General features: G+C 39.1%; 1 protein-coding gene across 2 annotated transcripts in view; it reads right to left on the reverse strand.

The window, feature by feature from the left end:
* Positions 1–1,324: 1,324 nt before the first annotated feature.
* The window catches only part of CANX (calnexin), a 32,906-nt gene continuing 12,511 nt past the window's right edge, over positions 1,325–21,719 (reverse strand). For both annotated transcript variants that reach the window (XM_010830685.1, XM_010830684.1), the window contains exons 2-15: positions 18,142–18,318; positions 17,808–17,881; positions 17,320–17,378; positions 16,701–16,842; positions 15,256–15,337; positions 14,598–14,790; positions 12,774–12,963; positions 10,243–10,356; positions 9,560–9,716; positions 8,254–8,469; positions 7,229–7,348; positions 6,222–6,348; positions 5,960–6,039; positions 1,325–4,067 (exon numbers count right to left, since the gene is read on the reverse strand). In XM_010830685.1, the coding sequence (XP_010828987.1) occupies positions 4,014–4,067; positions 5,960–6,039; positions 6,222–6,348; positions 7,229–7,348; positions 8,254–8,469; positions 9,560–9,716; positions 10,243–10,356; positions 12,774–12,963; positions 14,598–14,790; positions 15,256–15,337; positions 16,701–16,842; positions 17,320–17,378; positions 17,808–17,881; positions 18,142–18,315 (1,782 nt within the window). In that variant the 5' untranslated portion in view covers positions 18,316–18,318 and the 3' untranslated portion in view covers positions 1,325–4,013. The remainder of the gene's footprint in view (positions 4,068–5,959; positions 6,040–6,221; positions 6,349–7,228; positions 7,349–8,253; positions 8,470–9,559; positions 9,717–10,242; positions 10,357–12,773; positions 12,964–14,597; positions 14,791–15,255; positions 15,338–16,700; positions 16,843–17,319; positions 17,379–17,807; positions 17,882–18,141; positions 18,319–21,719) is intronic.

A 21,719-nucleotide genomic window follows, 5' to 3' on the forward strand; every position in this document is an offset into this window, starting at 1 on the left:
GCCGCCATCTTAAAATTGTTTTCGGGGCTCTCGGAAGAGGGCGGGGCTCCGGCAGCCGACCCTGCCGTCACAGCTGATGAACAGACACTGCGGCCAATTAGAGAAGGAAGAGCGGGCCGCCCGAGGGGCGGGGCCGCGCACACTAGAGGCCCGCTGGGCTGTTCCCTTGCGGAGTTTAAAAGGAACTCTCAAAGTCAGGCGGAGGGAAGCAGCTGGGCGGGCTTCGGTCCTCAACTCTCAGCTGAGTGTGACCGACAGAAGCTGGCTCTAGACGCCGCCTCACGCGAACAGGCCTTTCCGGGTCGGCCGCGGAAAGAGGGGCAGTAGGCGCGGCGTAACCCGCCAGACCCAATGCTGGTCTGGCACCATAGCGAGTCACCATTTTCATACCGCTTCTTAAATTCGGGTTTGATAAGCTCAACAGTAGCCACGCTTTTTCAGTGTCATCGGTTTTTCTTCGACCTCACTTCTCACATTCAGCCTCACAGTTGCTAAGAATCGTACTCGAGCTGAAGGTTCCTTCATGCGCTGTTCTGAATCGAGAGTATCTGCCCTTATATCAAAGTATTTCAAAAATTACAACTACTAAAAGAAAAAAAGCCGACATGAAAAGGATATGAAGTCTCCTGGGGGAGGGGGTGGGCACAGTAGAACTGCAAAGGATGATGCCTTAGTAAACAAACAAACAAAAAAAACACGGGGAGCCTGGCCTGCAAGTTTTACGTTTAAAAGATGGTCTGTTAGGTAAAACTGAATCAGACGACAAAATCCAACTAAAAACAATTACACTCTAGTATTATACCTAGTAGGCAAAGGAAGTGGGAGACGGGGTAAAAACAGGAACAATCAAACTAGACAGTCTGTTGGGTCAAGAGAAACTAGGGTGCCAATACCTGTTGGCACCCTAATTGCTAAAGACAAACAGGAGGTGCCAAAAGGCTACAAAATGAGACACCATCGACAGCTCAAACATTTGGTACAGTAACTTCTTACTAGGCCAATGAAAATGTTTTAAAAGCAGCAGAAAAAATCAAGTCTTTATTCAAATAGTACTTGTTTTTATACAAATGCTGTAAAAAATACAAGTGACCCACCAAAGCAAAAGTGCTTAGGGCTCATGAACACCGTAACAGTCCTGCTTTTACCATTCTTCAAACATAAATTTTACACCAGACTTAAAGTTCCTTTCTAATGGGAAAGATAATTGTAACTAGGAGCACTACATTTTGTGTACTCTCCAGAAAGCAATTCAAAAGCCTAATACTACATAAAGTTTTGACCTAATGTTCTAAAATATCCCTAAATAGGAATATAAAAGATGGAGTCTGATTCCAAAAGTCATTTATTTTTGAATAAAAATTTTGAAGTTAAATGGTTTCCATAATCTACAAGAATATTATCTACAAATCACCACTCTTCTTCTGAGGTGCTAGTCATCCTATACAACTGAAATTACTGAACCCCAATCCAACAGGAAAAAGATGCAAAGCCTACTTTGAATTATATTCACCTTCATGTGGTAAGATGAAGTAATAACTATTTTACTGTTCCTAACAGTTTGTGTATTAGCAAACTTTCCTGTAGTAGCCAATTAATGGAAGATTAACCCACTCCTGAAACAGTAAAACAAATTGAAGGTTATTTGTGAAGTTCAGTCAAAAGCAGATGCTTAACACAGGACTTTAATGGAACACCATTTAGTAAAGCCAACAATCTGAGAAAAGTGGAGTGTGTTATGGTTAAGAGAAATTGAGGAACACATCTGATGCAGTGGGCATTTTATATCAATGGGGCAGATAACCAGCATATAAAATAAGTGCCTTTTAAAGAGATGAATACTGCTGCTGTTCGTTCATTAATGTCAGACTTCTAATTAGGAGGCTGCATCTTCAACAAAGTGGAATACAGAACCAAGAAAAGACTTTTTATTTAGCTTTGTTTTTTCGTGGGTTCCCCCCAGACCAAGGACTAGGGGGGAGGGTAGACAAACATTGCTGAATTACCCTGGATATGATAAATTATCTTGCAAATGAACAGTCTACTGATTTATACTCATTATTCCACAACTCAGCTGGAAGAAACCGTAAGGGAAGCATGACATACAATGTCAATTCAGGGTGAAGGCGGCAGACTTCTAGAATGCAACGATCCCACACGCTTAACTTCAAGGAGAAACCTGCAGACATATTTTCAGGTCTTGCTAAGTAACTGTTTATTTGCACTCAATACATTTGGGAAAGTCTGCTACATAGCTAAGGTCACTGTGACCACAGAATGACAGATGAAAAAGGATAAAGCACTGAACAGCAAGAAAATGCATCCCACCCTCATAAGAATTTAAGTGAACAAGTAAAAAATTGAAGATAAACAGATACAGCCTTCATCTTTTATGAATATACTTCCTCCCCAATATCTCCCCAATATAAACACTCTGGAGTGTTTATATATTCAGTGCAAGAAACAGTATCATCGGTACATTTGCAACACCTCTGAAGAAACAATAAAGCTAAAAAATAAAAAAAATCTAGTTCTGAATACATTTCAGTGTGGTGTAATAATGATATTATTACACTATAGTGATGGGGGAGAGGCTCTGATAGCACCCATCTGCATTCCACATGAAAAAACAGACCTAAGCTCATTTATTAAAAATTCTACAAGCCACATTAAAAAAAAAATTGAACAGGACTGCTTTATCATGTAATTTAAGACAACTGTTACATGAACTGCAAATAAAGATTTAAAAGGTTAGCAGCTACAAAAATCAGAAAACTCATGCTAAAAGTCACTCCCCCCATAAATACTTTTAGCCTGTGTTCAATTACAGTCAATTCTGAATTGGCTCAACTCTGGATTAGACTTCTGAAGTCTTTAAACGGAGTAAAAGAAATGGTAAAGATGAAGGATAGCACTCTATCCTGTACTTTGACCTGGAAAGGTGTGGGTCTGCTTAACAAAGGAAGAAGAAACATACACATAACCACAATAAAGCTTAACACTATGCAGAGCTTATAATCATCTTTAGCAAGGGACTGCAAGCTGCGCTGTGAAGACAAAATGCATAGCAGAGGAGAAAGCTCTCGGGAATTTGGGGAACTTGAGAAGGTAAGACAGTGTCAACAACGTGGAAGATGTGATGAAAACATCTGCACCTACTCTGGAGCTCACACACGGTGGTAGCTCCTTGAGAAGCCACCTGCGTGAGAAGGCTGGAGCCCAGACGCTCCTGGCGTGTGAAGGATGGCATGATGCCTGAGTGCCATATATGCCACCTCTTCCACTAACTGCAAAGCTGTGTGGGAACTGAGCTGTTCCAAGGGCAAGAGAACACACATACTTTATAGTCTAACCAACAAGTGAAATGCTTTTTCTTTTTGTATGTCTATTTTTAATATAACTTAAACAATCTTTACTTAAATTTGGGCTTCCATCCAATCACTCTCACTTTCCTTAGGAGGCATTGAATAATGGAAGCAAGCAAAACAAGATTATAACCACAAATGACTACATTTTAAACATGATTATCAATTAGGGGACAAAGACACTTAAATGTTTCATAATACCAAACTTAAAATCAGTTACAATTCACCAACTTCAAATTCATTCCCCTAACATTTTTAAAGGTTGGTTTTATTTCTGCACGGACAGATTAATATATTAAATTAAGCCAAGATTTTTAAAGACTGGCAAAGTTCTATCACTCTATTTTAAAAAAACAAACATGTTTAAAAACAAAAAAAATTACAAGTTAGTTGCTTCATGTTACATTTCACAACAATTATGTTAAGCTTTTCTCTCTACAGAAACAGGGTCCTTTATGTCACAACTCCAATTATTTACTGCTAGATGTTTAAAATTACACGGGCGAGTGTTCAGCTGGGACCTGCTGATGGTGGTGCATCGGAAGGTTTTTTGAGTTGCAACCCAAGGTGTGCCAGGTCCTTTCCTAGGACCCACACTTGCAGGGGGAGGGGAGGGAGAGAAAAATCACAGGTCAAGTTCTTAAGATTGTTTCACTCTCTTCTCGGCTTTCTGTTTCTTGGTGATCTGTTCAAAATTTCATCCTCCTGTTGGTTGAAAAAACAAGAAATTCACTATAATTAGCATTTTTTTTAAAGTAAAAATTCACCAAGTTTTCAGGATCAACCAGCTGAGTATAATTCATTTGAGGAAAAACAAACAAATGATTAGAAAAAAATGCACCAAAAACAATGATTGGGTCAGTGGTGGTAGAACTGTGCATGTGTTATTATTCAGTCTTTGTTTTCCATAAATGTGCACTTTTCTAAACCTAACCCATCAATATTTTCTTTAAAAAGGACCAAACACCAGGCTATCATGTGTTATCCTGCTTAATCCTGAATAATCCACTGGTCTATGGACATATTAGTCCCACTTTGAGGCTGAGAAAGCACAGATTCATACGGACTAAAGGCTATCCAAGCCCAAGCAGAGTTCATATAATATTCAAGACTACAAGCCCAGGGACTTCCCTGGCAGTCCAGTGGTTAAGACTCCATGCTGCCAGTGCAGGGAGCACAGGTTGGAACCCTAGCTGAGGAAATAAGATCCCACATGCTGCATGGCACAGCCTAAAAGAAATAAGACTACAAATCCAGTGCTTTCTACGCTACGCCCACTTATTGTGTGAGGAATTTTGGGGAATATGAAAATAGACTGGCCCCTACCTGAAAGAATTCTGCATTCTAGTTGAGACAGAATATATCCATTGAAAAGATAAACAGCATTGACCTTTATCAATAGAAGGGCAGAGTTGTGGTAGCTGGAAATGAAAACTGGGTAGTTTCCAGAAAGGATCAGAATGAAAGAGAAGTGCTGAGAAAAGGGACCGTGGTGAGAATGACATGGACTATTTTCCTTCCCTCATACCTCATATCCAATCCACCTGACTGGATCAGATCCAGTCTGTCCAATCCGATCAGAAATCCAGATCAGAAACTCATGTCCTTCTCTATCACCCTGCTCAGAGCCACCATATCTTGCCTGGATTAGTACAGTAATCTAACTAGGCTCCTTGATTCTCCCTGGTCTGCAGAAAACATCAAAGCCAGAGTAATCAGATCCCATCGGTCCTTTGCCCCGTAGACTATGATGCCTGCCTATTTCACTAGCAGGAAAAGCCAAGTCCCATACAACAGCCTCAGAGGCCTCCCCCAACCTGGAGCCCTCCCCATGTTCTTCTTCTCCATCCTCGTAATCTACTGGCCATGCTGGCCTTCTAGACTACCATTTCAGGTCCTTTTAGTGGTGGTTTGCTCTTCCAAGAATTCTCTTCCCATGGACATCTCCACGGCAAAGCCTCTTACCTCTTTCAAGTTTTTGCTACGGTGAGGCCTATCATCTTTAAAATTATGTACAACTCACTCTGCTCCCAGTACTTCCAAAACCTTTTTCTGTCTTCTTTTTATTTTTCATAGCTCATTGCTTTTTATCATACTGTTCATTTACTTCCTTAAAATGCCCATTGCTTACTGTTTCCTTCCACTAGAACTAAGCTCCTCAAAGGTAGAGTATTTTTGTCTTGTTCACTAACAATTACTCCAGACATATTTACTGAATGAATGAACAAATGAATTCATCAGCAAGAGGGACAAAAATTTTAGAATGCAGTGATCTGTCCAAGAAACAGTTTTAAGGGCACAGTGAGGAGAGACAGTTGATGAAACAGAACTGTAAACAACTGAAACTACCATTACTAGAAAGCACTTTATTAGTCTTCCTTGCCTTCTCCTTATTACAGAAAACCATTTTCAGCACAGAAAGTATTTTTGAGATTCAGATATAATTTAAAATTAAAAAATTGAATTTTTTAATGCTAAGAATCCCACTTTTACAAAATTGGCTATAACAGAATCTTTACTGTCGTAGCCACTGAAAACTATCTTATGAAAACACTCTCCGTACGTGCGCCTTCCCCTGAGCTGCCACTTTCCATTACCTCTGCTTTAGGCTTCCTGTCGTCCTCCTCTTGACTGACAGTGTCACCATCTTCTTCAACATCACTTTTCTGCTTCTCTTCTAAGAAGTCAAAGTAAAACAACTGAGCAAAATCTTACACTTATTTTTTGGTAACTAGAAAATTAGCATTAGAACACGCTTCTAGAGTCTAAAACAATCCTGACAGTAACGTGCGTATAAGAGTTTGAAGCAACATCTTAGGGTGCTGGCTCAGAGCAGATATTTTGGGGTCTACTTCTTACCAAGTTTCTCTTCACCGTCCTCCTCTTCATCTCCCTTTTCCTTCTCCTCTTCCTTTTCTTCTTCATCTTCCTTCACATCTGGCTGAGGAGCATCAGTCTTTTTGTATTCCACAGGGCTGGCCTGTTTCTGAAATATTCCCCCAAAGCACAACAGGTTTGTTCATATTTTACGTATTATATTACCATGTAATTATTGAATGCCTATGAGCAAAGTTCTGTACAAGTGGTATGCTGGAGCAGGTACAAAGAAATGTGTAAGAAGGAATTCCTGCCTGAGAGCTTCCTCTCCAGTGAGCATGTGTGGTTCAAGTAGAAGGAACAGTAGAAGCAAAGGGGTCAGGCAGGAATGTGTAAGTCTAGCTAGTCAAAGGTGACTGAGCTAACAAATATGCAGAATAGTGGCAGAGGATAAAGCTGGAAAAGAAGATTGGGGATCAGGTTACAAAACGTCTTGAATGCAGTATGAAGCACAAGTCTTCTTAAGCAGAAGTAGAGGGCCTAAACAAAATTTTCTTCTTCTTTTTTTAATTCCATATAACAAAGACTAAACAAGAAAAACTACAATCAAGGCTGTATTACTCCTATATGTGGTGTTTGGGGGAAAGGGGGAATATTGAAAAGAGAAATGGATAATGAGAAATCAAAGACTGAATTATGAAGTATATGAACAGAAACAGGTATGCCAGCAGGAAAATCTAGTTTGTGCCCAGACGGGTCAGTTTCATATGTAAGTTTTTTTTTCCCCCTTCTTTTCTTTCAGAAAGCTGCTGCCAAATACGAAGGAGAGCAATACACTAGACTAGCAACTGAGGGGCTAACAATCCTACTTCCATCTGGGCACAATAAATGGCCACTGAAAATAACAGGGTTTCAGAAGTCAGCACCAAATGTGGCCCAGTCATTACTGAGCTGCTACAAAGAAAAACCTCTGCCAATATATCTTGGTTATTTTTAACATGGTAAGAGTGAATCAAAATAAAACAAAACAAAGCAATGGCAACTCATACCTTTCCAGAACAGCAGAAGAGGATGACAAGAAACACGGGCAGAGCCACAGTCAAAATGTAGACCACCCAGAGCCACGGGCGCTCCTCAGCTGCCTCAATCATCTGCCCCACCACACCTGGCTGGAAAACAAGACAGCACTCATTTCAGGGTCGGCTTCTGACACTAAATATAGGCAGTACTGTCCCACTGTTAAATTCCTGCATGGCACTGCTCAGACACCATTTTCTCAGGATTCAAGCCTAGATGTCCACACAGTGTAAAAAGGAAATAAAAGTCTCAGTTTTCCTGCTGTCTTTATCAACAAGGGTATTTCTCTTTCCTAGGTGTGAAAGCTGGCTTCCCAATTACCTGCAAAGTTTCTTAACCTCAGGGATCAGTGAATGAAGAATTTCTTTTTCTTAGTGTGCCTCCAATTTTCAATTTGGCCTTATGACCAATTATTTGAAAACTCCACTTATTTAATAAACCAAGATTCAATATTTAAGACTGCATTAAAATAGATCCTAAATGGAAAACTTTGTTAAATCTTTTTTTTACACTGTTTAAATTGGAGAATAGTTGATTTACGATGTGCTAGTTTCTGCTGTACAGCAAAGTGAGTTAGTTATACATATATCTCCTCTTCTAGATTCTATTCCCATATAGGTCATTAAAGAGTGTTGAATAGAGTTCCCTGTGCAGTACAATAGGTTCTTATTAGTTATCTATTTTATATATAGTAGTATATATGTCAATCCCTGTTAACTGTATTTTAACACAATTTTAAAAGAAATACCATGCAAAAAAAAAAAAAAAAAGAAATACCATGCATATAACACAAATATAGACTCTAAAATCTTTGTATTAACCTAATGAAATCATGTCCAAAACCCCAGTATTTTGTCTTCAGTCAACACAGGTCACACTTTCTATGACAACATTCCCAAATAGGGAAAAGACAAATCTTAGAAGATCGCTCTTCACAACATTAGCAATTAGTTACCTATAAAAGAGATAAATGCACAAGAAACAAGGAAGCACAAACCTCAGAAGCCCCATCTGCAGCTTTCTTCAGACCCCATCCATCATTGGCCCAATCGTCAACTACTCTTCGATCACCACAAACAATAAAGTTGTCAAAAAAAATGTCCGAAGTCATAGACCACAGTTCTAAACCAATAGCACTAAAAGGAGTCATTTTGAAAGGCTCTAGATCTTCAAAGAAATCTGGATTTGGTATTTTCCGTGGTTTCCAGATTCCCTAGAGAAAGTATTTAAAAAAATCATTTCAGTAATGATCAACACAAATTTATAGTGAACCTAAATAAGATGAATTCTGCATTATCTGTGAAGTAAGTGCTGACCGTGTGAAACTTAACAAGAGGAAAACAATAAATGCTACTAATGCCTCTAAGAGGGCTGAACTCCAACTACCTCCAATTTCTACTTTCAGTTTCACCCATGACCTTGATTCAGACCTACACCTTGCTCTACCTGGCACATTCCAAGAGCTTTCACTCTTATCAACTAACTGCTGGTAGGCGTGGGAGCATAAATCAGAACACACTTCTTCAACCAGATATTTCACCTCAGACAACTACCTAGAGAAACAGTTACCACATATACTCAGACAAGTACAAGGAAAATCACTGTAGCAAGGATTCTAAAAGCAAATATGGAAATTCACCTAAATGGCCGTCAACAAAACAGCTAAGGGGCAACTTTTCTTATTGCCTGCACAACTTAAAATACACTTAAAACAGAAAAGTATACACAGTCTATATGTAGAGATACAACTTACATTTCGAAGTAAGCTGTAAAGTAGAAATTAATGGTTTTAAATAATCTGACTGGGATAGAAACAGAAGTGAGACCAGGGTCGGACTGTTACAGAGCCACGGTAAACCTGAAGCTTTAAGGTATCACCACCGGTATGATCATCTCATTTGAGCTTCAGCATTCATAGCTGAAGATACCGAGGTCAAACAACGGGCTAACTCATGGTCAGGACCAACTTTCACCACAGTCCCCTATCCACGCTACCAGAGACTGCCAGTGTGGACATTTACGCTGGAGCACCCCGCCACATGGCAGCAGGGCGTCCAAACCACACGTCTTCCCTTTTGTTTGTTTTTAAGTTATAATGCAATTATGAAAGCTCGTCTTTCCACTTTTTAGGTTCATCTTTTCAATACAACACATAAGTTCTCTCGTAATTCTGAAGTTTACTTTGTTTTTAATTCAACTGTTTGCATATAGAGGATCAATCTGTGGCAGCCTCACTACACACTCGAGAACTATCTGAACACTAAGAGCTCAATGAAGCAGCTCAACCATCAGGAGGTACCAACCTGGTAGTTAGGGTTGTCAATCATGGGGGGCTTCCATCTGCCCTTATAATTAGGGTTGTCAATCATGGGTCGCTGCCAGACACCGCACCCAGGGGCCGACTCACACTTAGGGTTGGCAATCTGAGGAGCCTCCCATTCTCCGTCCATATCTTCATCCCTGTGGAGACAGAAACAAACTACAGGTGGATTCTGTGAAGCAGGACTATGAAAAGCTACTCTAGGGCTTCCCTAAAATCCTGTAGGAATATTCAGCGGCATACTACAAAGCATCATTTTGTTTCTGCATTTCCAGTAACAAAGGATTTTCTGTGATAGATACATTAAAAAGAGAGATGAAAATGTAATCAATTTAGTTTGTTGAGCTCTACACTTAAGTTTGAGCAGTTGAATACTGGAGTGGGTTGCCATTTCCTTCTCCAGGAAATCTTCCTGACCCAGGGACTGAACCCGGATCTCCCGCATTGCAGGCAGGTGCTTCATTGTCTGAGCCACCAGAGAAGCCCTGGCTGCATTCAGCACTGACTTTCACTTCAGTAAAAAAGCAGGCGATGCTAAAGTGAGCCAGCGCCTCCTACAGGCAGGCACTTTACCGTCTGAGCCCCCGGGGAAGCCCTGGCTGCATTCAGCACTGACTTTCCCTTCAGTAAGAAGCAGGCAATGTTAAAGTTAACCAGTGCTCATACCAGTCCTCCGGCCTCTCTGCGTCTGGGTCAGGCACATACTCAGGCTCATCATCTAACCAGCCTTCGGGCTTCGTAGCTTCTTCATCTGGAATCTTAGCAGGGGCATCTTCATCCCTTAGCACAAAAGAAAAAGACAATTAATGACAACACTGGCCACAGAACTACAATGATGACAGTGTGGTCCCACTTTGTGAAATAGCTCCTCCTAAAAATAGCTAAAATCATATGCAAGGGCCTAGTATGCAGAACTGGAGAAGGCAGTGGCACCCCACTCCACTACTCTTGCCTGGAAAATCCCAGGGACGGAGGAGCCTGGTAGGCTGCAGTCCATGGGGTTGCTAAGAGTCAGACACGACTGAGCAACTTCACTTTGACTTTTCACTTTCATGCATTGGAGAAGGAAATGGCAACCCACTCCAGTGTTCTTGCCTAGAGAATCCCAGGGATGGGGGAGCCTGGTGGGCTGCCGTCTATGGGGTCACACAGAGTCGGACACGACTGAAGCAACTTAGCAGCAGCAGCAGCAGAGGATTTGAATAAACATTTCTTCAGATATACAAATGCCCAAAAAGCACATGAAAATATGTTCTACATCACTAGTCATCATTTTGAAATGCAAATCAAAACCACAATAAGATACCACTTCATAACCAGGAGGATGACCATAATGAAAAAGGACTGATAGTTTAAGTATTGGCAAGGATATGGAAAAAAATGAAACCCTCATACACTGCTTCTAAGAAAGCAAAATGGTGCAGCTACCTTGGAAAACAGTTTGGCAGTCCCTCACAAAGTTAAACATAGTTACCATGTGACCTAACAATTCCACTCCTAGGAATACACCCAAAAGAAATGAAAATGTATATTCACCCCAAAACCATTCATCTGAATGTTCATAGCAGCATTATTCACAACCATAGCCCCAAAAGGGAAACAACTTAAATGTCAATTAAACAAGGAACGGGTAAATAAAATGTGGTATCACCCACAGGATGGAATATTATTCAGTCACAAAAAGAAAGTATCAATTCAAGGTTCCACATGGATGAGTCTTAAAATTATTATGCTAAGCCAAAGAAGCTAGACACCAAAGACCACATATCTTATTAATCCTATATCCAGAATAGTCAAATCCGTAAGAAAGTAGATTAGTGGTTGCCAAAGGCTGGTGGAAGAGAGAAACGGAGGAAGTAACTGCTTCGTGGGTATAGGCTTCTTTTTGGGTGATAAAAATGTTTTGGAATTAGTGGTAATCGCCGCACAACACTGTGAATATACTAAACCAGTAAACTGTACATTTTAAAAGGGTGGATTTCAGCGTGTCAATTATGACTTTACAGTCACCCTTCTAAGTTTATCAAGAAGTACCTAATTTCAAAGCTTCATGCAGTTACTGTAAGACAGTGCCACTTTAGCTGGTAAGCAAGGACATCTATTCTTGGTCAGGGTTATGCTTGTTTTAGAACTATGCTAGTTTAAAATTGTGTTACGACTAAAACTTGTCTATCATTCAGCTGACCTTTTAAGCTGAACATTTACTTCTCCTCCCCCACAACAAAACAGCTAGTTAAGGAATACAATACTGAACAAGGGGAGCCCAAATCTAAACTCACCCTTTACACCAGTGCAGCACCTAAGTATCAACTAGAATTTCACTATGAAACCTAAGAGGATGGTTTTATAAATGGAAGGTCAGTTTTATCATTTCTCTTTGTTCACTTTCTAACATTTCCACAAGTCACCATACCAAGAGTTCAAACAGGGTCATATACAAGAGGACAACCCACCTGTTTTCATTTCTTACCACTCTTCAATTTGCATCCTACATAAAAGACCGCTCAATTTCCCTCATGTGTGTTAAGCTTGCTCCCGTTCCTCTACTTCTGCACATGATATTCTCCTTCAACCAGAAATACCATTTCCCATCTTTACCAGTTAGTTATCTCTTGCCCGCTTTCAATTCTCAATTTAAGAATACTGAAGTTTGGTATAGTTGGTGCTCTGGTCACCACGGAAACACATATTAGATCATTCACCATAAGCGTGCCAACTTCAGTTGCCTGTCTCACAACTACGGTGAGAGCTGTGCAGGCAGCTATGTGCCTGTGGCTTTGTATTCCAGTGCCCAACAGAGAGCAGAGATCTCCTGAGTACAGTTTAATAGGAGAAAGGTTATTTTTCAAATTAAAATTTTAGGACTCCAGCTTTAAATTGAATTGCAGAAGCATGGGAAAGGCCAGGCCAAAAGATGTGAAGTTTTGCCACAAACCAACTGCGTTGCCACAGGCAATCCCTATCATTAGTTTCAGCATCTAGTAGCCTGTAAAATGGTGTGAGGCAGTCCAGATGACCTCGGCAGCCCTGCTGATCACCATATGGTCACTTCTATTTTCAGCTATAGTAGTCTGCATTTTTCCTAACATTTAGACTGCATCACAGATTATACAAATTATCACATTTCAACCATCATAAGATTGCTTAAGCCACATGAAATATATGAAATGCTCCATTGCATTCAAAAACAGACTCACCAGTCATCTGGTTTGACAGCATCAGGATCCGGTATTTTTGGTCTTTCATCCCAATCTTCAGGCTTCCGGTCTTCTGGGTCCTCAATTTCACGTGAAGGATTTACAGGAGGAGTCATGTCATTTAACAGATTCCCACTGTTAACAACAGATTGGTCCACTAATATTTCAAAACTATTATCTGGATTCAGGACTGAAAAAAATTAAATGCAATTTTAAAAAGTTAATTAGCCACTCATTCCCAAGTTTTCTTTACCACAAAGGATCATATTTCTAACAGAAGACAGAAGCATGGAGTAATGACTTTGGGTATTAAGAGTCGGAACATGGTCATGGAGGCTCAGGCAAGTTTGTAGTCTTTTCCTTATCTGTAAATCATAAACATTAGTTCTTCAGGCTTTTAGAAATTAAACAACAGGTAAAATTTTAAAACAACAAAATATTCCATGAACATGGAATATGAACAGAAAAACATCAAAAACCCAAAGATATGCAAAGTAACTGCGATACTGGTTTGTCACAAATGGGTACACACAGGTCAACAGGCAAATAAGTTTTCTTATTATAACCGTCCCCCAGTAGAAAAGGCCCATTTCCTCATCTTCTGAGTCGGTATCAGTTCCAATCACACAAACCTTTTATTTATTAAACCACAAATCTACTCAGGTTGTACTTTTGGACTCCAGTGAAGAATGCAAATATAACTTTAAATCTACAAAGGTATCTTAAGTGGAATTATGCTAAAGCCTGGATCCTACAACTAAATGTCTAATAGGCAAGTGGCTAGATCACAGCACATCCAGAATACTGTGAAAGATAACACAGTACTATCCTGCTATCCTAAACGATAATGAAGGTGATCAACATTATCAATGAAATATTGTCATAGAAAATTCTCACACTTTTGTGAAGAGAAGAAATAAAACATACTTGCTACTGCTAAGTCGCTTCAGTCGTGTCCGAATCTGTGCAACCCCAGCGACGGCAGCCCACCAAGCTCCCCCATCCCTGGGATTCTCCAGGCAAGAACACTGGAGTGGGTTGCCATTTCCTTCTCCAATGCATGAAAGTGAAAAGTGAAAGTGAAGTAGCTCAGTCGTGTCTGACTTAGCGACCCGGTGGACGGTAGCCTACCAGGCTCCTCTGTCCATGGGATTTTCCAGGCAAGAGTACTGGAGTGGGGTGCCACTGCCTTCTCTGTTAATATAAAATTATATGTGTTTACACATATATACATATGTATTCACATATGGCCAAATACATGTCACAATGTTGATATTTCAGATACTTTAAATGTCTTCTTTTTTCCTTTCAAATTTCTATGCTGAATATGTATACTTTTGTTATAAAGAAAAAAAGTTATTGCATTCTTTAGGAAAAGAGGCATGACTATATGTGATCTCAAAGCAGCAGAAAAAGCCTTATGAATATAAAAACCCCACTCCAATGTCTGAATTACTATTCTCAACTGTCTAGGTGTTGGAACATCCAAACAAGTTCAACTAGAAGACACTGAGAAAAACTGTACACGCATTTCTATTGTATGTCCTGTTACTTAATGTTCTATCAACAAGAAAATAAACAAAGGCAGGAGATGAGTGGAAACCAAGCAAAGAATCTCTATACAGGACATACAAGCTTTTCTTAAAACCTGTTTCTCAATTCAACCTAAGGAAGAAACATTTCTTTTAGTGCTGAGAAATTAAGTTCTTCTCACCACTAAGATTTTAAGTCAATAGAGATTGTTATTTGCAGGTTTATAACTTTAGAAGGATGATAAATGGGTAGTGCCAAAAAACCCCCAAATTAATTAACAGTTTTTCTTACTTAATGTATAAAGATGTGTTTTCTTATCAGTAAAATAGGTCTTCAGATCTGCATCCGGCCTCTTAGCATGCTTTTCTTCATAAACACCCGTTTTGGGGTTTTTGTGGCGGAAAATGAAGTGCAATTTATAGTCCTCTCCACATTTATCTGGACCAAACATAATCGTATAGGGGGTCTTGTCGTGGAACTGATCCTTCAGAAACAAAAATGAATTAAATAACTCAAAGTGTTGAAAAGCAACTTTTCAAAAAGTATGATATATCCTCTTACAAAATCCCAAATAGTGTCCTATTTATGCATTTATGAGATTTGTACAGATACCAGTGAAAAGTAATAACCAGAAATTACCAGAAATTTTACTGAGACTGTATGAAAGTGATTAAAAACATAAAATAATGCATTTATCTAGAGAGTTATACTTCTTTTATAAAGTTTGCTAAAACTAAAAATTACATAGGATAGAAACTAAGAAACAGCTTCGAAATTCACATTTCAAATAAAAAGCAAAGAAACGTCAAAGTCGATATTTTCAACTTCCAAGATATTTCAACAGCAGGAAAGAAGACCTTTATTTTCACAGGTCTTAGAAAATTTTCTTTCGTTTTCTCTGAAATTCTTAAAAGGTAATTGGGTGGCCACATAAACAGAAAGTACTTACCAGATTGAGCTCTGGGGTTTTGGAAAGTAGTTTCACATAGGCACCACCACATTCTATCCCATTTTGGAAATTAACCTCATACCTAATTTTAGGGGAAAAAAAAAAAGCAGAAACCATATGGCATTAATTTATTTCCCCTTTCCCTCATTTTGATCACGTTTTATACAGTTCAGTTGCTCAGGCGTGTCCGACTCTTTGCGACCCCATGAACTGCAGCACGCCAGGCCTCCCTGTCCATCACCAACTCCCAGAATTCACTCAGACTCATGTCCATTGAATCAGTGATGCCATCCAACCATCTCATCCTCTGTTGTCCCCTTCTCCTCCTGTCCCCAATCCCTCCCAGCATCAGAGTCTTTTCCAATGAGTCAATTCTTCCCATGAGGTGACCAAAGTACTGGAGTTTCAGCTTTAGCATCATTCCTTCCAAAGAAATCCCAGGGCTGATCTCCTTCAGAATGGACTGGTTGGATCTCCTTGCAGTCCAAGGGACTCTTTCAAGAGTCTTCTCCAACACCACAGTTCAAAAGCATCAATTCTTCGACACTCAGCCTTCTTCACAGCCCAACTCTCACATCCATACATGACCACAGGAAAAACCATAGCCTTGACTAGACGGACCTTTATTGGCAAAGTAATGTCTCTGCTTTTGAATATGCTATCTAGGTTGGTCATAACTTTCCTTCCAAGGAGTAAGTGTCTTTTAATTTCATGGCTGCAGTCACCATCTGCAGTGATTTTGGAGCCCCAAAAAATAAAGCCTGACACTGTTTCCCCATCTATTTCCCATGAAGCGATGGGACCGGATGCCATGATTTTCATTTTCTGAATGTTGAGCTTTAACCCAACTTTTTCACTCTCCACTTGCACTTTCAAGAGGCTTTTTAGTTCCTCTTCACTTTCTGCCATAAGGGTGGTGTCATCTGCATATCTGAGGTGATTGGTATTTCTCCCAGCAATCTTGATTCCAGCTTGTGCTTCTTCCAGTCCAGCGTTTCTCATGATGTACTCTGCATATAAGTTAAATAAGCAGGGTGACAATATACAGCCTTGACGTACTCCTTTTCCTATTTGGAACCAGTCTGTTGTTTCATGTCCAGTTCTAACTGTTGCTTCCTGACCTGCATACAGATTTCTCAAGAGGCAGGTCAGGTGGTCTTCTATTGTTATGTCCACCCAATCCTCCAAAATTAAATAAGTAAAAAAAAAAAACCGAAAAAACCCGCAAAATCCAGAAGTTCATTTCGTATCAGGAGGAAAAATGGCTGCTTTATTTCAAAATAATTTATTGGGCATGAAAAAAAAATGTTACAAGATGCTGAAACACATCCTAAAACTTCTACTGCAACATGTAATTATTCTCATTATTTTTTACATAGAGTAACAGTTTTAAACATGTTATCATTCTTCCAAGAAAGCTTCTATCAAGCAAGTGTTTTACTCACTGAACAATGAGAGGCTTGGTATCGAAGATGAAGGGCTTGTTCAGTTTAGTAGAGATAGCATGGTGTTTGGCCCGAGACATCAACACAAGTCCTTTATCGCCTGGAAGTTTCGATTCCTTCATTTCATCTACCTCCCACTTTCCTGCAAGACAACAAAAAAAAGTTCCATTTCACTCCCTAACTACACCTCTGAAGATCTTTAAATGGTAATAAATAAAACTCCGAGTTGTATAAATTCATCACACGGACAAATGTTTAACATGTTTCATTTACCTCTAAGAGCCAGCCTATTAATATAAAACACACGTAACTGATAAATATTAGGATATAGTTTTTAAAAACCCATAGCACATGCATTGTACCAATGCCTAGAAAAGACCTTCCATGTCCAAAATACAGTACCATGGGTAATAAATTATCTTTCCACTTTATAGTATAAAAATTAAAATTAAACAGGTCTAACCCTATAAAATATAATGGGACACGCAAAAATAGCAAACTTCCAAGGAATAACCTTAAAATGTATACATACATACTCCTTTTAAACTAGTCTTGAGATACTATGGAAACATACCATATCTCAATCTGCTATTGTATCTAAATCAAATGCAACTCTCACCATCATATTTGGCAATTTCGTCATCAGTGTCATCTTTCTTGGCTCTGGATAAAATCCACCTGTAATGAAGATATCCCCCCAAATTAAGATTCAAATTATAGTTGGCCTATAAAAAGAAACAATGTAAATAATAATAAAAACAGGGACAATTCAGCTCTTCTTAGCCCACCTAATCACTCTATTTTCAACTTTTATTAAATATGTCTTTCAAGTAGTGATAATATACTCAAATCAAAAATCTGTAACAAAAAGTACCAAATACATGAAATAATTTCACTTTTTAAGACTCAAGAGAAAAAAAAAGTTTTTCTCAAAGAAGAAAAGACAAGGTGAAGGGAAAAGAAATGGAAGCAAGAACCACATGTTCTAAAAGATTTTTCCTAAATGGGACTAAAAATATAAAATGCTATCTAAAAAGGAATCTACTATTCTATCTTATTTACATGATGTTTGCCTCTAAGATTTTTTCCCCCCTATGAAACACTTACCCTGATAGAGTTCCTCTGTCAAAGGAATCAGCAAAATACACTTCCCCGGTTGGAACTGGAGCTTTGTAGGTGACCTGTGTTAAATATAAAAATGAATTAAGAATTAAAATATTTCAGTAGGATCTATTCTTTTGGTTTGCTTTCAAACTTGCATAACTGGCCCTCAAATTCAACCCATATAATTTATCTTTGGGACAACATAACAAAGGTTGACAGAGAGAGGAGTAAGTATTTTAGCAAATTTTGCTTTCCCTGTGGTAAGGATCCAAAATGTACCTTCATCTTTTGATTATCTCAAGAGGCAAAATGAACAGATTCAAAGATCACGTCAAACCTTTGGCGATGGCGGACTGCTGGCATCTGGCTTCGATTTTGAGTCTTCTACCTCTTCAATGACGTCATCAAGGTCATCCTCAATGTCAATCACATCATCATCATGTCCATCATGAGCTTGAACAAGAGCAGTTCCAAGGACCAGTAACATACACAGCAACCACTTTCCTTCCATGATCTAAGTATTTGAAAAAAAAAGTAGTTAAATATATCACCTCCTTTCAAAAATTTTGAACCCCTCTTATTTAAAATTAAGGCTTTCAAATCAGAGCTGAAAGGAACTTTACTGTTATTTCATTTTATAGATAAAGAAAGTGAACTCAGAATAACAGGTTTTCCTAAAATCAGTTAGTTAAAAGATCCAATTTTAAGAAAAAATTCAAAATATAACTCAAACATAAACAATTGTCCCCATATAGAATATCATGTTGGCTACACAGACCTAGGGTGTTCAAATACAATTTCAAAATAACTTCTTGCATTTGTAAAGAGCTTTACAATAGACAAAGCCCGTTTTACAGAATAGTTTAAATGAGTTAAAACATTACAATGAAATAACAGAGGAGTTAACTTGCCTCACATTAAAGACTCAATTTAGATTAGATGCTGCTGTTTTTGTCCAAAGATCAACAAGCATAGGTATGGTTTTTAATTAGTATTTTAAGGGACTTCCAGGGAACCCCGTGCAAAGCAGGGGACTTGAGTTTGATCCATGGCTGGGGAACTAAGATCCTACATGCCTCAGAGTAACTAAGCCCACAGGCCACAATTAGAGACTCCATGCTCAACAAGATTCTGCATTAAAAAAAAAAAAAAGATCCTGCATGATGCAATGAAGATCCCACCCGTCAGCAACTAAGACCCAATAAGCCAAATAAATAAATAATAAATCAGTTTTAAGATTCAAGAAAAAAATATATTAAACCACAGACCAACTATTTTTATCTCTTTTTTCTAAGCCTTCAAGTGTCATATATATTATATTAGACTGTCATGGATGGTAGTCAATCCTCTCTCCAAAACCACAGATCTAAAGATATAAAAACTGAGCTACATGGATGCACAAAATGATTTGGTAGCAGGTAGTACAGAATTCTAATTCTGCAAGACAAAAGATTTCTGGAGATGGATGGAGGTGAAAGCTGTACAACAATGTGAACGTACTCAATGCCACTGAACTTGATGGTTAAGATGGTAAATCTTACAAGTATTTTCACTACAATAAAAATAAAGAAAATAGCTTAATTTTTGTGGTCACTTGTAAATCAACTTATTCTAATGCTGAATTTAACGCCTAATTCCTTATAAATGCTATAATCCTTTAAAGTGAGTAACTATATAGAACTAGATTTTCATGTATCATCTGGTGGTATTTCTTTTATTTATAAATCGTGGATACTGTTTTCACAAAACGAAAGAAAGTAAAGCTCACTGGACTCCTAGGCAGCACAGAAAATAAAGAAATAAAAGATTAAAAAAAAAAAAAAAAGTCACTCATAATCCTTCCTAAGACTGGTTTAGGAGTTTCCTAGGAGTTAGGAAAAACTCTCAATGTTAACATTCTGCTATGGCTTCTTCTATACCAAGAAATGCCAGTAATTTGAATTTTTCACTGGTAAGGCTTCTATTCTCTACCACCAAAATATACAATGGCATAGCAATATTGCTTTGATTTACAACTACACTGGATTCTCTGAAACTAAACAGGCTGATTCAACACTTTTATCTAAATCAACTGTATACAACCTAACAAGTCCTCACAGAAATAATGCTATAAATGGTAGTTGGGTTCCCAGGGATAACCTATAAATCAAATTAGTCCACAAAACAGTTAAATCAAAAAGGCAAAATACGATAAGCCTAGTAGCAATTAAATGAATCACAAAACCAAAGAATTAATAAGGACTATGTACTGATGTTAAAACACTGCTGCTCAAGGAAAAGCTAATCAGGGAGATGAACTAACTACTCATCTTTCAAAAGTGGGATTCAGGTAGGGTTTAGTGAGGGAGAAAACAACTGCAGAACAGGAAGATTGATTTTTTTCTCTGTAATTGTTAATTTGTTGATGCACTATTGCTATGTTATGGGCTTCCAGGTGGCTCAGTGGTAAAGAATTGGTCTGCCAATGAAGGAGATGCCCGTTTCGGGAAGATCCACTGGGGAAGGAAATGGTAACCCACTCCAGTATTCTCACCTGGGAAATCCTATGGAGGAACCTGGCAGGCTACAGTCCATGGGGTTGTAAAAGATTTGCACACAGTGAGCAACTGAGCATACACACATACAACATATACTGCTGTTACAGGCTTAACTGTGCCTCCCACCTCACATCTGTATGCTGAAACTCGAACTCCCAACATAACTAGATAGGACCTTTAAGGAAGTAATTAAGGTTAAAAGCGGTCATAAAGTTGGGGCCCTAACCGATAGGCCTGTTGTCTATAATGAGAGGAAGAGAACCAGGAATCCATGTGCACAGACGTTAAGTCCAACGAGGACACAAGACGGTGGCCCTCCCCAAGCTGAGGAGAAAGGCCACACCAGAAGCCAACTCTGCCAACGCCTTGATCATGGACTTCCAGACTGTAAGAAAAAACTTTTCTGTTGCTTAAGCCACCCGGCCTGTGGTACTGTCATGGCAGTCCAAGCAGCCTAATACAACTCTCCTTAGGTTAAGCATAGTCACAAGGCAGCTCTTCTCTAACTTGAGCATGCATCAGGGGGCTTTTTAAAACACACTGCTGATTCAGTGTGCGCGCTGGGCCCTTACCTTTCTATCAGGTTCCAGGGGATGCAAAGGTTGCTACCTTGAGAACCACTGATTAGGGTTTATGAACAATCAACTTGTGCTTTGTTTTCCAGTTTATAAAAGCAGTTCATTATTTTGTAAACCTCCCTTGAGGTATTACTAAGATGTAGTGAAATGAAAACAACCCAATCATTTACTCAATATCACAACCAATAAGTGAGAGTCAAAGAATTCAAATGTCCTATTTCTATGACACTAGACAAAATGTAGCTCATCCCGAACATGTGTGATAGAGAGGATAGAAAGACTAGTCAGGAAGGGTCCTGAAGGGAGTGGTCTGGAATGGAGGATTCAGGCAGGGTTTAGAAGAGTGTGACTGCGGAACAGGTTGCTGGACCAAGGAACCCAGGAAAGATGGCATCTGTGTGGGGGAGGCAGAATAAAAGTAAAAGTTGTCCGGTAGCATAAGGCTACCATCCCAGTCAGGAACAACAGGAAATGCACTTCTCTCCACCACCATTTCCCCTACACCCTGAGTTTCAGGACCTGGTTTTTCAGGTTTGAGAAGTCTCAGGCACATATGTGTTAACTTTCACATCATCTAGAGGGTTGTTAAAGCCGTGGAGGAACCACCACTGCCAAACCATGACAAATCAATTCTCACAGCTGTGTGTTTATAAGCCTAAGCCACTGCTAGTTTTACATACGCTACTTCAATACTTGCCAAAGTAATTTGCCAATACTCCCAAGAAAATGCTACAGTAAACAGGTCTAGTTTCAAGAGCCACTATTAAGCCAGCCCAAACATTCCAAATTTTGTTAAAGAC

This window comes from Bison bison, unplaced genomic scaffold (genome assembly GCF_000754665.1).
Source record: "Bison bison bison isolate TAMUID 2011002044 unplaced genomic scaffold, Bison_UMD1.0 scf7180017864519, whole genome shotgun sequence".
NCBI classification, from domain to species: domain Eukaryota; kingdom Metazoa; phylum Chordata; class Mammalia; order Artiodactyla; family Bovidae; genus Bison; species Bison bison.